The 18,292-nt window shown below is 42.3% G+C and overlaps 1 protein-coding gene across 1 annotated transcript in view; it reads left to right on the forward strand.

Annotated features, from left to right (window-relative positions):
- Positions 1-18,292, forward strand: part of megf10 (multiple EGF-like-domains 10) — a 144,936-nt gene that overhangs the window by 82,852 nt on the left and 43,792 nt on the right. The window contains exons 12-15 of the mRNA XM_070988485.1: positions 1,425-1,588; positions 3,207-3,309; positions 4,479-4,625; positions 17,323-17,457. Of these exons, the coding sequence (XP_070844586.1) occupies positions 1,425-1,588; positions 3,207-3,309; positions 4,479-4,625; positions 17,323-17,457 (549 nt within the window). The remainder of the gene's footprint in view (positions 1-1,424; positions 1,589-3,206; positions 3,310-4,478; positions 4,626-17,322; positions 17,458-18,292) is intronic.

Below are 18,292 nucleotides of genomic sequence, written 5' to 3' on the forward strand. Positions count from 1 at the left end.
AACCCTCACTGCTGCTGCCAAATCTCACTCTGAACTCAGTTCAAAACTTGAGAGTCCTGCACAGGTAACTTCAATAATAACGTGCATAGCCATTATTTATTTCATAAAATCGAACCATTTTATACAATATACATTTCTTGAACTCACATACTTATTGCTTTAGCTTGCAAGGTAAAGATATTTACATGCTGATGAAGCTAGTTTAGTGCTATCGTTACTGGGATTAGAAGTGGGCCAGTGCTAATTAGTTAGCACTAAACAGCATAATATGAAACATATAAAGTTACCCCCCAAAAAATTCACTGTCCTCATAATTTTCGACCAGAGCATTAACAATCAAGCCAGATTTGGGATGAGTTAACGTGAACCAGTAACTTATTGCCTCAAATTTATAATTTCACTCATAAACCATGCAATAAGCAGGATGATTCATCATGTCCGGGTTTATTTCTCCATATCAACCTTCTCACTCTTTCTGGGTTAACTTTGCACTCACAGCTTTTAGACTCATACTCATATAACAACAATCGTAACCCGAACCCAATTTCACAGACTCACGTATATGACAGCAGAATTTTGTGTGAAACAACTTTTATGACACACAAATTGTTAACTTTACAAATACGAAACTTTAATTATGGTCACGTCTTTTTGACAGCGATCTTACACCATATTAATTATGCATCCTTATTTCTATCTTATTTTTACTATTATAATCAGTTGGGTTTTAATTAATCACATTATGACATTCTATCTCTCATTAAATGTATGTTATCTTATTTTGCTTTAAATTCATTTTCTACCCTTGAATTTATCTTAATTCTGTTTTTTTTTTTTTACATAATTGCTTTGTTGTAAAGCACTTTGAGCTGGATTTCTTGTATGAAAGGTGCTATACAAACAAAGATTATTATCATTATCAATACGAATAGCTCAAAACTGATCTGGAGGCTATAGTCGTAATACCGTAACTTTAATGACGATGTTTTGAAAGCATATTTCATCACGTGTCTGTTAACTATAATATTTTGTCTATCTTAGGACATTGTTTATTTTATTACAGCAGGTTTTGTATCAATATGTTATTTTTCAAAGTCTGTTTTTATTTCACACACGAATAGTCTTATTTTATAGCCTTAGTTATTTTATTTTCTTTTGGGAACAGTGCAGTTCTGTATCGGCTCACATTGCTCATATCCTTTCTCCTTATTTTTGCTCTCTCTTTTCCTGGATACCTCTCTCTTGCAAGGCTCAGTGGATTGCCATGTTGAACACAATTATTCCTTTTAGGCAAACCAAATTTTTAGTTGTAGACTTTTGCTGTCACCATTATTTCAAGGTTTTTCATTTAATTTCAACTATACTCAAGGTAATTTATTGCACTGAATAATGGCTATCATAGAACATTGACCTTGTTTGATCAGGTTGGCATGGGGTGGACTGCTCCATCAACTGTCCCAGTGGTACCTGGGGTTTGGGCTGTAATCTCACCTGCATGTGTCGGAACGGTGGAGCCTGTAATGCGTTGGATGGTCACTGTACCTGTGCCTCAGGCTGGAGAGGAGAGAGGTGTGAACTCCACTGCCAGGTGAGAGGTGATATGATTGATGAGGTGATATGTTTTGTTTTGTTTTTTTACATTTTGTAATGATGTTTATATATATATATTTAGATATATGTGTATGTATATATATATATATGTGTGTGTGTGCATATATATTAGTGCTGTCAGGCGATTAAAAAAATTAATCTAATTAATTACAGGATTTGTAATTAATTAATCGAATTAATCGCATTTTAATCTCGTATCTGCTAAAGGTCCCCAAATAAAGAATTTGAATTCTAGGACATTACAAAATTGTAGTGCATGACTGATCAATTGAATACACCAAGAAGAGAAGATTTGATATCCACATTTTTATTGGTGAAGTGTGCTTCATAAATGAAATTCAGATGACGCTATCTGAAACGCCTCTTTTAGGCCCTTGTCTTCCACGATTGAAATCGGCCTGCAATCAGCAGCAACCCACTTTGCGATTGAGTTTGTCAGTTTTTCTGTCGTGGCTTTGCTCATTCGTTTTCCTAACTCAGCAAGTGTGGGTTGGCGGAGTGAGCTCACGGTAGCACTAGCGGCACTAGCAGCAACTATATGTTTAGCATGGTAGCATGGTAGCACGGTGGTACAAGTGGTAACACTGTCGCCTCACTCCACTCATTCCTCCGTAATAACCCCCACTAAAAACATGCAAGAAGATCACCACCTGACCAATGGTGACAAAGGAGTACTGGTCCCCGGGCGCGGGCGTCAGCGTTGCCTGGCAGCTGGCAGCCCACCGCTCCTGGTCTGCTGCGGAGGATCGACAGATCGAGGATGGGTCAAATGCGGAAAAAACTAATTTCACGGAAAAGCATGGCATGTAGTGCAACTAACACCTTGTGTAATGTGATTAATAAAGTACGTTTCTTCTTCTTCTTCTTCTTCTTCTTTTCGTTTAAATGATAATTCAGGCTGGAGCTGCTACGGTGATAGGAAAATTCTTTTTTTCACAGGGTACAAATCACTGCGTTCTTGTTAATAGCCTCGTCTTTGTTCTTTTTATAAATAAACTTGCCGTTCAAAGGTCCAAGTAGGCTTGCCTCGCTCTCCGGTGTCGCATCCATGTCTGTTGTCACCCTGCTTTTGACTAGTGGCGCAGGTAGGATGCGACCTGGTCACTCAAAGAGCCATATTTAAAATGCTTGCGCATTGACTTGCCACTCATGATTAATTGCGTTAATTTTTATAGCGCGTTAATTTGCAGCGTAATTAATTAATCTAATTAATGCGTTAAACTGACAGCCCTAATATATATATATATATTCCAAACATTTTGGAGAACTAACCACAAATCTTCTGTGGATATCGGCTTCCTCAAATCCTTCTGTCTCTTCATGCAATCCCAGGCACACTTGATGATCAGGACTCTGTGGGGCAATGTCCACACAATCATGTCCAGCACTTCTTGTTCTTCTTTACCCTCAAGATAGTTCTTAATGACATTAGCTGGCAGGTTTTAAAATGTCCCACTAGGACACATGAAGCTATGGAAGTAAAATATAATTTAATTTTCTCTCTGAAAGCTAAATTAATGGTGCATGTCACATGAATGGACATGGTGAACATACTGAAGTTCATCTCTCTGATAGTTACTGTTCATCCTCCTCAGGATGGTACCTATGGTCAGGATTGTAAAGAACGCTGTGACTGCAGTCATGCCGATGGATGTCATCACTCTACTGGTCACTGCCACTGTCTGGCTGGATGGACTGGTAAGACCTGCTAACAGTGTTCTTGTGGCTGATTTGTCCTTGAATAGTCTGAATACATATCAGAACATTGCTTCCTGCAGTCTGTGGGTCTGATCTTTGGTTCATAGTGTATGATGATATCAGCCATGTGAATGAGTTAATTAGACAAGGCTAAATTTTTTATAAAGCAACTCTCTATTGTAAATTTTAGAGAGTAGTAGACTCCATGAAATATTAAACCACTAATGGTTTACCTGCACATGTCAAATGTAATAAATGATTTACCTATTAGCAGATCTGGTGAAGTTGAGTAATTTAATAATATAAAATGTGATACATAACCTTACAGTGTAAGTGAGACAGGCAAGGGTCAAAAGCAGAAAGCACTGCGATACCAGCAACCAAATCCAAGAAGGAGCGGGCAGACATCCAAAGTACAATGAATAGGCAAAAAGTGAAAGGTCAGGTCAAACAGGTAGGAACAGGTTCTAGATATATGTATCGGGTCAACAGATAAACAGAATACTAGCACAAAAACTAGAGAGCCGCAATGTATAGCACATGGCAACTGATGTAAAAATCTTGCAAGGAACAAAGTAAGTAGAAGAGTACAGTATAGTGAGTGGCAAGTGACGTAATGGGTTGTAGGTGAGGAGGTGATGATCGAATGCAACACAGAGTAAATGAGGGGAACTGAGAACATGTGTGAGGTTGGATGGGGAAGTAAAGTAATAGGGAAATCAGAAAATGTCAGAGAGCTAACTCAATTACACACTCATTTTAACGCCACACCAAATTCCATTCTCATATTTGACATTTTAAAGTTTCTTTAAAGGCCCCATATGTGACCAGCCATGAAAAAACCAGCAATTGTTTTACTCTGATTTTTGGTGTGATTTTGAATCCTGCCCTCAATGGGTTGATGATTTTGGTTTCCACTGACCATTTTCTTCTTGACAAATTATACAATATACAGCACTAACGATTTTCAACTTGAATAATTTGTTCATCATGATCAATCATAATGATAGATATATTCATTTTATTAATTTTAAGATATTGTTTGTAGAAGAAACTTTTATGCATTAATCAGGAGTGTACTTGGTTTAGACTTGCATGCGTTCACTCTAAGAATATGCTAAGTATTTGTGTTTGTGTGTTGGTGGCTGTGTGTTTGTGTGCGAGAGCAGGTATCCACTGTGACAGTGTGTGTGCAGAGGGCCGCTGGGGCCCAAACTGCTCCCTCCCCTGTAATTGTAAGAACGGAGCCTCCTGCTCTCCAGATGAAGGAACCTGTGAGTGTGCTCCAGGATACAGAGGTGCCACCTGTCAGAGGAGTAAGTCCCACATTCGTATCAAAGAGTTATTCATCACTCCTATTAGTAATAATAACAATGTACTCTTAGAAAGTTAATAGCTTAGATCTGGGAACACAGTGGCATAGCTAAAAAGAACATAAACACGAGCAGTCAGCTAAACAGTCCACTGCAATATGGATGCACATCTCTCAGTAAATACTAAACATCAAGTATTCAGCCAAGCTAAACTATGAATATTATTTTATATTTGAAAATGTATAAAAGGAAACGTGTGAGCACCAGTTTGAGTGAGCCTGATGCAGCTGATAAAATTAATAATAGTAATATTATTTCTAATTTACAGGCGCAATGCTTAAGTTTGTCAGTAGAGAAGATACTGGCTGATCAGACAGTGCAAGCACAGACTCATTTGATCCATATGGAGCCTCAGCTAGTACTTTGTTTTGTTTTTGTTTTGTTTTGTTTTTTTGGTGCAAAAACGAAACATGAATGACTTCACATATGCAACAATGATAGAAATATGGAAAATATACAGGGACACACAAAGTTGACATGAAAATGTACATGTTTCGTCCCTTTTCCAAAATTAATTCAATTCCTTTTTTGTCTCATCAATCTACACACAATACCCCAAGTGAAAAGGGTTTTTTTTTTGTTTTTTTTTTTTAATTTTTGCACATTTATTAAAAATAAAAAACTGAAAGATTGCATGTACGTAAGTATGCACACCCTTTACTCTGTACTTTTTTGAGGCACCCTTGGCAGCGATTACAGCCTCAAGTCTTCTTTGGTATGCCACTACAAGCTTGGCACACCTGTATTTGCGGTATTTCTTTCATGCTCTGTCAGGTTAGATGGTGAGCATTGCTGCACAGCTATTTTCAAATCTTTCCAGAGTTGTTCAACTGGGTTCAAGTGTGGGCTCTGGCTGGGCCGCTCAAGGATATTCAAAGACTTGTCCAAAAGCCACTCTTTCATTGTCTTGGCTGTGTGTTTAGGGTAAAGGTAAACCTTTGCCCCAGAGCACCCTGGAGCAGGTTGTCATCAACGATCTCTCTGTACTTTGCTCCGTTCATCTTTCCCTCGATCCTGACTGGTCTCCCAGTTCCTGCCACTGAAAAAGATCCCCACAGTATGATGCTGCTACCACCATGCTTCACTGTGGGGATGGTTATTAACCAGGTGGTGAGATGTGGCTGATTTCCTCCAGACGTGATGCTTGACATTCAGGCCAAAGAGTTCAATCTTGGTTTCATCAGACCAGAGAATCTTGTTTTTTAATGGTTTGAGAGTCCTTTAGGTGTCTTTTGGCAAACTCCAAGCAGGCTGTCATGTGCGTTTTACTCAGCAGAGGCTTCTGTCTGGCAGCTCATAAAGGCCTGATTGGTGTAGTGCTGCAGAGATGGTTGTCCTTCTGGTACATTCTCACATCTCCACAGAGGAACGCTGGAGCTCTGTCAGAGTAACCATTGGGTTCTTGGTCACCTTCTTCACCAAGGCCCTTCTTCTCTGATTGCTCAGTTTGGCCGGTAGGCCAGCTCTAGGAAGAATCCTGTTGGTTCCAAACTTCTTCCATTTACAAATGATGTAGACCACTGTGCTCTCTTCAGGACCTTCAATGCTGTGGAAAATTTTTTGTAGCCTTCCCCAGATCTGTGCCTCGATACAATCTTGTCTCGGAGGTCTACAGACAATTCCTTTGACTTCATGGCATCGTTTCTGCTCTGACACGCAGTGTTAGCAGTGGGACCTTATATAGACAGGTATATGACAACTTAAGTAGTCAACAAACAAACAGCATATATGTGTTGAGATGCCTCATGAAAATGACGATCTAAAATAAATTACATTTGCCAAAACCTAAGGCTAAACCCATTGTGCAAAACGGTGTACTGGAGGAAAGAATCGGGGGTGACAAAAGCAGATATTTCTGTTTCGTGGTCCGTGGTGAACTTGCCAATAGCCTTTTAATAGGTCTAACTTGGTCACAGATTCAGCAGAGCCCACTCGATCTATACAATCCTCCATCCTAGGGAGTGGAAAAGAGTAAGACTTAGTCACAGAATTTACTTTTCTGTAATCATAACAGAAGTGAGGAGTGAGGTCAGATTTGGGAACCAGAACACACGGATATCTCCATGCACTTGTACTGGGAACAGCTAATCCGTGTTCAATCAGATAACTCACCTCTTGCTGCATCATAGCCCATTTAGTCGGATAAACGTGATACACACACTGCTTAATGGGTTTGTGGTCCTCCACGTCAATGTCATGGAACAGAACAGAAGTTTGAATGGGATGGTCCGAAAAAAGCAACAAGTTATTTTCAATCAAAGCAATGATATCTGCACGAGCTGACTCAGACAAATGGGACAAGAAAACTCCCAAATTACTCAGTACCTCTGAATTTCTCAAGTGAGCAGCTGACATCTGACACCACTTTTCTCTGACAACCCGTCATCAGACAGGTGATACTGGGAAGGACCAGCGCACACGGACATCACGGGCACAGCAGGAGGTGGCAGCTGGGGAACACTTTCTCTGGAAAAGTTGCATTTCAACATGTTAATATGACATACACGGGACTTTCTTTTCCAATCTGGGGTTTGGACGACATAATCGGTATCATTGATTTTTCTCTCCACCATGTATGGCCCGGAGAACTGGGATTGTAAACTGGATCCAGGTAAAGGAAGTAGCACCAAAACTTTTTCACCTGGGTTGAAATCGTGGAACACAGACTTTTTGTCATAACAACGCTTCATTTTTGTTTGGCTTTGTCCCCAATTTTCTCTGGCCAGCTGACACACCTGGTGGAGATGCTCATGGAAAGAACTGACATAGTCCAGCACACTATGCTTCATTTTTGGCTCTGACAGCCACTTTCCTTTGAGGAGCCGAAGAGGACCGTGCATGGTATGGCCGAAGACTAAATCACAAGGGCTAAAACCTAACGATTCCTGAGGAGTTTCCAGAACAGCAAATAACAGCAGTGGGAGACCCTCATCCCACTCTGTGTTAGACTCATGGCAGAACTTTCGCAGCATGGATTTGAGCGTTTGGTGAAACCTCTCAAGTGCACCTTGGGACTCTGGATGGTAAGGACTCGATTTTATATGTTTCACTTTTAGTTCTGTCATCACTTGTGCAAATACCCTGGACATGAAATTTGTGCCCTGGTCAGTTTGAACAAATTTAGGAAGGCCAAATGTTGAAAAGGATTTGGTGAGCGCTTTCACCACAAGTTTAGCTTTCAGAGTGCGCATTGGGATGGCCTCGGGGTACCGCGTTGCAGCACATATTAAAGTCAAAATGTACTGATGGCAAGATTTAGGTTTTGGGAGCGGGCCCACCCAATCTACCAGCACCCGTTCAAATGGCTCCCGGAGCACAGGGATCAGATGCAGGGGGGTTGGCGGAACAGGTTGATTGGGCTTCCCCGCAACTTGACAAGTGTGACAGGAGCGGCAGTATTTCACCACATCAGTTTTTAACCCGGGCCAAAAGAAATTGTGCAGCATGCGATGATAAGTTTTCTTAACACCAAGGTGTCCAGCTAAGCTGGAGTCATGTGCGAGACTGAGCACTTGCGGTCGGTAGTCCTTTGGCACTACCACTTGGTTAGCCACATTTATCTCATGGGAGTCGGGGCTCCACCATCTCATCAAAACATCATTATCTAGAAAAAACAACGGCTGTCCATTTCCCTCCGCGGCTACAGGAGAGGACAGACACAACGTTAGAGACGGGTCATTTCTCTGGGCATCAATCAGCATTTCTCTTGTCACATTTAAACTTAGTTCTGAGTCAGCTGGAAAACACTCAAACTCGCTAACATTTAACACATTCTTCCCACTTTCTGTTGTGGGAGACACTAACGAGGGGGGTTCGCTCTCATCTAATGTAGCCAGAAAGGAATCAGACAAATCCACAACTCCACCCATTTTACGAGCCTTGGAGTGTGTAATTGCGCACAGAGGGAACTCACTTGGCACAGAGACAGTAGCGGGACAGCGGGCAGACGCATCAGTAACGGGGTTGTGCACGACTTTGGACAGAGGAAACACTTTTCCTCCAGCCAAATCGTTACCCAAAATAAAATCAACACCGGCTATCGGAAACCTAGGACATATGGCAATCGTAAATTTTCCTGACACCAATTTGGAACTCAACTTGGAATCTCTCAAGATAGAGAGAGGTGTTGCATTATCCCCGAAGAAACAAAACCCTGGGAAACAAACGGCCTAAAAGCTTCATCGACCTCATCTTTCTCCATGTCAGTTTCTGTCATACTCATTGTGTAGAGCAGTTCAGTTTTAATTAAAACAACAGATGAGGGAACTTTTACACTTCGTCCTGCTCTTTTTTCCTCAGTGCAGGACAGACAGCAATGAGATGTCCTGGCTCATGACAATAGAAGCATTCATGGCTCTCACCCGCGGTTGGTGAGATGCTTTTACGTGCAAGCTTTGGGGACTGCTTTCGGTGCTCCAGCTTTGTATTTGACACGCGAGGTGTCGGCATAGAAAAAACACTTTTATGTGTTAGAATAAACTCATCAGCAAATGTGGCTGCATTAGTTACTGATGATACCTCCTGCTCGTTTAAATAGACAATGATTTGCTCAGGGAGACATTTCTTAAATTCAGAATCAATTCTCTCATCTCCTCTCTCCTCTTTGACATTAGATGCTTGGCACCACTTGTGAAATAAGCTTCAGGAACAAGCTCATAAGCCTGCAACACAGTCTTTTTTTAGCATTTTATAATCAAGACTCTCTTCAATAGACGGACTGGCGCAGACTTCCTGAGCCTTCCCCACAAGCTTGCACTGTAGCAAAAGTGACCGGAACTCCTTGGGCCAATTTAATTCAATAGCTATGCGCTCAAACGCACTAAAATTGGAGTCAACCTCAGACTCACGGAATGGCAGAACTAAAGCAATGTGCTTACTGATGTCAAAAGCAGGAGCGGAAAATATGCTTTGGTTAACCGGTATTTGGGTGGAGACCACAGGTGCTCCTCTTTCTAGCTCAAGAGCCCTGATACGAAGGTGCATCACTTGTACTTCAAGCCGTTTAGTCCGACTCTCCGCTTCCTTTATTTGCAAGGTCAAACGGAGATCCTCCGTAGACATATTACCCCTGGGCGCAACAGGTTCCACACCAGCAGTGAGCACGTCAGCAACCTCCGCCTCTTTCGCATCCGCCACCGGCGCGTCATCAGCAGCCTCAGCCGTATCAGCTAGCCTTGGTAGCACCCCTTGCACCACCAACTGCTCACACAGCACCCGTTTGAGCTCCACTTTTCTGGCACTGTAAGGCACTTGCACATCATAAAACTTGGCCACAACCAACAAATCTTTTTTTTGCATTCCTCAATTTTTTTCTAATGATGGGCTGGTCACAAACTTATCCAAAGAAAATTCAATAATTCCCACACACACCAAAAAAAACTACCAACCAGAAGAAACAAATATACTCACCCAACTTACCAAGAAACAAGGCGCGAAAAGAAAACGGACAAGCCTCCAATTCGTGTTACGCCCGGCCTAGGGGTGCACAGGCACAACAGGAAAAGAGCCCCCATCTTCCCAAAGTCCAAAGTAGCCACAGATCCAGATCAAGTTTCACCAGTGATTATTATATTTATTCCATCCATCCATCCATTTTCTATGCCGCTTATCCCTTTTGGGGTCACGGGGGGGCCGGAGCCTATCTCGGCTGTCAACGGGCGAGAGGCGGGGTACACCCTGGACTGGTCGCCAGCCGATTGCAGGGCACATACACACAATCATTCAATTCAATTCAATTCAATTCAATTTTATTTGTATAGCGCCAAATCACAACAGAAGTTCACACTCACACTCACTCCTAGGGGCAATTTAGAGTGACCAATCAACCTAATGAGCATGTTTTTGGTCTGTGGGAGGAAGCCGGAGTACCCGGAGAGAACCCACGCATGCACGGGAAGAACATGCAAACTTCATACAGAAAGGCCCGACCCGGGAATGCGACCTTCTTGCTGTGAGGCACGCGCACTACCTGCTGCACCACCGTGCAGCCCTTATATTTATTTACAAAAGAAAATGAATGAACAGAATGTTCCAGACAATAATGGCTTCAGGGTTGACCATGGCCAAAAAAAAACAAACAAAACAATTCTAACTGGGGAGGATATAACTTACCTAGCAAAACAAAAGAACCAAAAGACATAAAACTTACCTCCCTAACTAAGCGAAACAGGAGAGAAGAATAAGTCTAACAAAACTGGCAGTCCACCCCTACTAAGAAAGGGGGCCGGTTGGGAGAAGAGGGAGATGAGGAATGCCTGCTGCTGTCCCACTGCTGGCTGCCATCTTGGGCCCTTTTATAGCAGGTACCTCCGGAAACAGCCAATAAATCAGCCGGAAACAATTGACCAGTCACCTCTCCGCAATGACACACTCCAGTCTGCATAAAGATAACTATATATACAGACAAGGAAAACACACAAGAACTAACAGAAATTACGACTGCAGTCGTAACATCCGGGTCTCTCAGATTTGAAGGATGCCCTCTGCAAACTGCTGTTTTGTGATCTCTCCACAGGTGTTCTATGGGGTTTAGATCTGGACTCATTGCTGGGCACTTCAGAACTCTCTAGGACTTTGTCTCAAGCCATTTCTGGGTGCTTTTTGAAGTATGCTTTCAGTCATTGTCCTGCTGGAAGACCCATGACCTCTCATGGAGACCTAGCTTTCTGACTTTCTTTGCGGCCCAAAATTCTTTGGTAGTCTTCAGATTTCATGATACCATGCACAAAGTCAAGGCAACCAGTGCCTGAAGCTGTGCTTATCAAAAAGCTTTACTTTGGTCTCATCTGTCCACAGGACGTTCTCCCAGAAGGATTTTGGCATCCTCAGTTAAGTTTTGGGAAACTCCAGTCTTGCTTTTTTATGTCTCTGTGTCAACAGTGGGGTCCTCCTGGGTCTCCTACCATAGCGTTCTTTTTCATTTAGATGGCAACAGATAGTGCGAGCTGACACTGTTGTACCCTGTCTGCAGGTCAGCTTGAATGTGTCTGGAAGTGGATGGAGGTTCTTTATCCACCATTTGAACAACCCTTCATTGCAATCTTTCATCAATTTTTCTCTTCCATCCACGTCCAGGGAGGTTAGCTACAGTGCCATGGGCTGTAAACATCTTGATGACCTTGCGCATAGTGGACACAGGAACATTTAGATCTCTGGCAATGGTAGCCTTTTCTTTCTTTTCTCCATGCTCAGTGTGGTACACACAGACACATAACACAAAGGTTGAGTCAACTTCTCTCCATTTTAACTGGCTGCAAGTGTGATTTCTTTATTGCCAGCACCTGTTACTTGCCACAGGTGAGTTTAATTACAAATAAAAGGAGCATCTCATGCATACAATGGTTTCTTACAATTTTGTCCTGTGTTCTGTGTGGAATGATATCAGATTTGCCTTATTTTCTCTGCTTTTTTGTGTTGTTCCAATGCAAACAAAAGAAATAAACATGTGAATACCAACACATTTGTAATTTGAACAATTATCTGGGAGAAGTGGTGCATTATCTAACAGGGGTGCCAATATTTTTGGCCATGACTGTATATACAGTATTATGGAAAAGGAAAGCAAAAGGCAGTTTTAGGCAGGTGTGAAGAAATGCTGTAAACTAAGAATGCTTTCAAAAATTTTAATAATTGTCTATTTTTAATAATTTACAAAATCCAAAGTGAGCAAACAAAAGAAATATTTAAATCAAATGAATATTTGGAGTTGCTACCCTTTGCCTTCAAATTACAAATTCAAATACAATTTCAAATTCCTATTGGTAAACTTGCACAAAGTCAGGGATTTTGTAGGATTATAGTCAGGTGTATGATGAACCAATTATATCAAATAGGTATGATCATCAATTTCAGATGTAGGTTGAAACACAGTAATTAACTGAAACAGAAACAGCTGTGTATGTGGTTTAAAACTGCAGGCACAGTAAAGCATGGTGGAGGTTCCTTTAAGTTTGGGGCTGCATTTCTGCAAATGGAGGTGGAGACTTGATCAGGATTAATGGTGTCGTCAGTGCTGAGAAATACAGGCAGATACTCCATCATGCAATACCATCAGGGAGGCATATGATTTGGCCCAAATTTATTCTGCAGCAGGACAACGACCCCAAACCTGCAGCTAATATCATTAAGAACTATCTTCAGTGTAAAGAAGAACACAAAGTCCTGGACGTGATGGTATGGTCCCCACAGAGCCCTGATCTCAACATCATCAAGTCTGTCTGTAGACCTGTGGTTAGTTCTCCAAGATGTTTGTAGCAGCCTACCAGCCAAGTTTCTTCAAAAACTGTGTGTAAGTGTACCTTGGTCACATTAAATATTGATTTGATTTAGATGATTTCTCATCTGTTCTTTCACTGCATTTTGTTAATTGATGAAAATAAACTATTAACACATCATTTTTGAAAGCATTCTTAGTTTCTAGCATTTTTTTCACACCTGCCTAAAACATTTGCACAACACTGTATTCTTTCTTTCTTTCTTTCTTTCTTTCTTTCTTTCTTTCTTTCTTTCTTTTTGAATTTGTAATTTTCATGATCTCGTCACAGCTTAGGGTTGTGGTGTGTTGTTGGCTATGTTCATTTTGGATTTAAGCATGGATTTTAATTGTTGGTCTCTCTCCATCCCTTAATAATGCTAATTATAATTATTATAATAATAATACATTATACTTATATAGCGCTTTTCAGGACACTGAAAGACACTTACATACGAGTGCACTGAACGATATGAATTGGTTATTTTGGAAGAGGTGATTAAGGTGAGTGATTACCCTTTCTTGCCATGTTGGAAAGTAGACAGGATATCAGGACTGGTGTTTTTCCACCACGCTGTCAAAGTTGAGGAGATTGTGTTGTTGCAATAATGCAGTTTCTTGATCGATTATGGTAGGAATGGAAGGGAACGACCTATATAGGAGATGCCAAGGATGCAGGCCAGCCAAATGGAAAACAAGAAGCAGGAAAAACAAGCCATTTCTTCTGGTCCAACTGGACATACAGTAGGTGCTACGAGACAGTGCTACAAAGTAATGCAATAAGTGCAAAGAGTCGACTGAGATTTTTTTGTTTGTTTGTTTTATGAAACAAGTTGTTCAGTAAAGAGCTTGGTGTAGTCTTGTTCTAAAGGTCAAGAGGGACTCTGCTGAATGAATGGAGTTTGGTTACTTGTTCCACCACTGGGGAACCACAGAAGAAAAGAGTCTAGCTAGAGACTTGGGACCTTTTGGAGATGGCAGCACCAGGCGCCATTCCTGGGCAGAGCGTAGTGAGTAGGAGGGAGAATAAACCTTAATGAGGGAGTTCAGGTAGGTCAGAGCGGTTTTGGTGGCATTTTTGTAGGCAAGCATCAAGGACTTATACTTGATGCGGGCAGCAGCTGGGAGCCAGTGGAGGGATGTGAACAGCGGAGTGACAAGCTAGTGGTAAGCTCCTTCAGGATTTCGCCGGCTAATGACAGAGGGCATGACCCTTGTCATCCAACCCTACTATCGAAACTCAGAGAGTGAGAACGAGTGCTCTGTGACACAATAACAACAACAGTAACAAAGTCTGCTAACAGCCTAGCTCCTAGTGTGAGCCAGAAATAACAACAGAAAACACTTACTGATCACTTGCCAACTCCTATCATCCACAACCTAGCTTGGTCCCTGGTGAATAAATTGGATGACCTTGAAGTGTTGATGAGGACACAGCGGGATTATTGTGAATGCAGTACTGTGTGTCACTGAGACATGGCTGCACAAACATGTTCCAGGCTGACAGAGATTGCAGGAAGAGTGGTGAGAAGAAAGGATTGAACATTACAGTGTTGTGAACAACAGATGGTCCCAACTGCCCTACCTCCCCTTGGCAGATCACATCATAACCTGTTAGTTTTTGCCCCAACTTATACACCCATTGTTCATCAGCAGACAGCGATCAGGGGGACCGTGAAGACATGGTCACAGGAAGCAAATGAGACACTGCAGGGGTACAGGATGTACTCTGTGAGCTCCATAGAGATGATATCAACTCAACTGCATAACAGAGTACATTAACTTCTGTGTTGTTAATGTCATACCCATCAAGACAGACAGATGTTGTACCAATAACAAACATTGGATCATAAGTGACTTGAAGGAGCTGCTGAACAGAAAGAAAAGAAAAAGGATTGGAATTTCCCCTTGCGGGACAAATAAAGGTATATTGCATTGAAGAGAGCCTAAAGGATGGGAAAGATCTACTGAGTCTACTGTGTGCATAAGGAGTCAAAAATGAAACTGAAGGAGAGCGAGGAAACATATAGGAGAAAGCTAAAGAGTAAGCTTGGGAATGAATAAGAATACAGGTTCAAGGTGAAGGGTAATCAGTGTGTTCAGAAGTGTTTCTCAACAAGTTCAGTACAGGGCCCTCAGCTTCTTCCTCCCCCTTCCCCAGTTCCCCCTTTTCTCCAGTACACAATCCAGCCTGTGCTGCTGGGAGAGAAACGCCTTGAGATGCAGTTAGACACCTCCGCAACCTCCTGGTGTAACAGGGATACCAGGATCCATGTGCCGTGCTGACTTAACAGAGAAGCACGTGAGTCTCATTGATAATCAGGTCCACAGGGGCAAGGCAAAAGTCGTAGACAGGGTCACAAAACAGGGGTTTTTACCAGGGAATTGCAGAGCAGGCGAGGTCAAAGGAAGGTTGGGTTGATAACGGGCCAACAGACCTGTGTTTGTGAAACTGAGGGGATGTGTGTCTGAACAGGTGGTCAGCAACACAGGAGCACCGCAGGGGATTGTACTCTCACTCTTTCTGTCTGTATTGTACACCTCAGACTTCTGGTACAATTCACAGTCCTGTCATCTTCACATATTCTCGGATGATTCTGCAGTTTTGGGATGTGTCAGTGGTGGAGAGGAAATTGATACAGGGAACTAGTGGACCACTTTGTCTCATGGTGTGGGAATAATCACCTCCTCCTAAATTTGACCAAGACAAAGGTGATTTTTGTGGACTTTGGACTTTATGGGTATTTTTAACACCATTTCCATCCTGGGAGAAGAGGTAGAGGGCATCGAGAGCTACAAATATCTGGGAGTTCACCTTGACAACAGACTGGACAGAGCAGGCTCAGTTTCTTGAAGAAGCTTAGATCATGTTGTTGCAAGTGCAATTTTCATTGCAGACTCTGCTCAACATAATGGACAACGGTTCACATCGCCTGCATGACCTACTAATCAGACAGCAGCATGTTCTCAGTTGGAGGCTTCTTCAACTCCACTGTAGTAAGGACTAACTCATTTGTTTTGGGGGTTTTAATCTATATAATTAAAATTCAGATTGGATGATAGCTGGAAGGTTACGTTAGGTGTTTATTGGGCTTTAACAGCAATTTCATTACAGCAGTATTCAAGTGCATAGGTATGGTAGTAGCTTTAATTTCTACTCTGTAAATGCATTTTGCCAAATACTTTCTTGAGCGGGCTGCACGGTGGCGCAGCTGGTAGGGCGCGTGCCTCACAGCAAGGTTGCCGGTTCGATCCCTGGGTCAGGCGGGGCCTTTCTGTGTGAAGTTTGCATGTTCTTCCCGTGCATGCGTGGGTTCTCTCCGGGTACTCCGGCTTCCTCCCACAGTCCAAAAACATGCTCATTAGGTTAATTGGTGACTATAAATTGTCCGTAGGTGTGAGTGTGAATGGTTGTTTGTCCTTACATGTGGTCCTGCAATCGGCTGGCGACCGGCTCAGGGTGTACCCCGTCTGCAGCTGGGATAGGCTCCAGCCCCCCGCAACCCCGAAAGGGATAGGCGGTATAGATAATGGATGGATGGACTTTCTTGAGCACAATCTTGTCATTATTGATAGAAATGTTAGTCAAAACAACTTGATGCAGTTACAGATTGGCTTTTATTATAGCCAATAGCATTGAATCTGTGTTACGTCCCCTTGCCATGCAGCTACTGGTCCTGTTAGCTGACTCGGTCTAGCACCAAGTCCCTCCCTAGCTGCCTGTTTTCACAGGAAACACATACATATGCAGAATTGAATCAGCTCCCAGTGAATATAGCCAGAACATAGCCTCAGAGACCTACAGAGGTCAATTTGATCCTGGCACTACAGGGCTGAGCCAAATAGTAAGAGTACTCGCTGCATGTCCAACTGAGCTACCTAGCTAATTGCAGCAGTTAGCGGTTAACATACTAGGTTAAGCTCTCGATCCATCATTCAAGGAGGTCTGATTCTAGGGCAGCTGGACTTGGTTCTACATACTTGAAAATGTTTCAAATCTCATCCCAGGGGCTTCTTCACTTCTAACTGACTGATGGGGATGTAGGTGATGTGGGTGGGTATGCAGTAATGTAATGAAACTTACTTTTACTCACTAATTTATTTTTCCACTCCTCTGAAATGGCCAACTTGTATTTCTTTATTCCCTTTTGCCTTGCTTTTTTCCACTGTAAAATTTTAAGTACCAGTAGTAACTGAATTACAATTGTGGATCTGTAGTCTGATGTGAAATCTCACCTTACACGTCTCTTGAACTCTTTTACTTCCAGAAGGCTTCTAAAAAACAATCCCAGTTGTTGCTTACATAATTAGTTGTTAATCTTTCTAAATTGGGTTTAAATTGTAAACAGATTGATGAACTCACCACATGTTTGTCCTGGCTTCCTGAAGTCTGCTCTCCAGGCTACTTTGGTCACCGCTGCAGTCAGACCTGTCCACAGTGTGTCCACAGTAACGGACCTTGTCACCACATCACTGGGCAGTGTGACTGTCTGCCGGGCTTCAAGGGGGCACTGTGCAATGAGGGTGAGTGAACCTTCCGCTTACTGACTGATACTTGCCATGCGTCCTTTTGGTATTGGTGTTAGATGTGCTGTTCCAAGACATTTCTTGAAGTGACCACGCCACGCCAAAGTGATGACACTGTGAGAATTTCTCTGTAAAAGATCATAACTGTTCAAGAAGCATCTGAGAGCAGTTGCTAGCATGAATCTCACATGTCTGTGTTATCATGACCCATACACAAATTACATTTCAATAGAGGGAATTAAACATTGTAAATGTTTGAACTGATTACAACATTTGGTCATACGATGTAACACATTGCTCAACAAAGTTCAATAACTTAACAGATGGCAATAATATTGACCATTGATGTGTGATGTCCCACTGAACCTAATCACCAACCAAGATCCCAGGAGGCGAGAAAGAATCCAGTTACTCCATGAATGATATCTGAGATGGCAGTAACACTCAGGAAGTGAGAATACTTCTTGCTAAAATGCGATTGAGTGTGGGTGGAGCAGACCAACCCAGACTCTTTAGTTTATTGTCCTTGGTGACTTTAACAAAGGTAACTTCACTCACATACTCCCTAAATACAGACAGTTTATTAAATGCCCGACCAGAGAGGAGAATATTCTGGATCACTGTTACACCACAATCAGCGATGCTTATCACACCGTCCCCCGTGCTGCACTAGGCCACTCTGACCATGTCATGGGCCACCTGATTCCTGCGTACAGACAGAAACTAAAGCTCTGCAAACCTGTAGTGAGGACATCAAGGAAGTGGACCAGTGAGGCTGTGGAGGATCTCCAGGCGTATTTGGACTCTGCTGACTAGGATGTGTTCAGGACTA

This window comes from Chaetodon trifascialis, chromosome 20 (genome assembly GCF_039877785.1).
Source record: "Chaetodon trifascialis isolate fChaTrf1 chromosome 20, fChaTrf1.hap1, whole genome shotgun sequence".
NCBI classification, from domain to species: Eukaryota; Metazoa; Chordata; class Actinopteri; order Chaetodontiformes; family Chaetodontidae; genus Chaetodon; species Chaetodon trifascialis.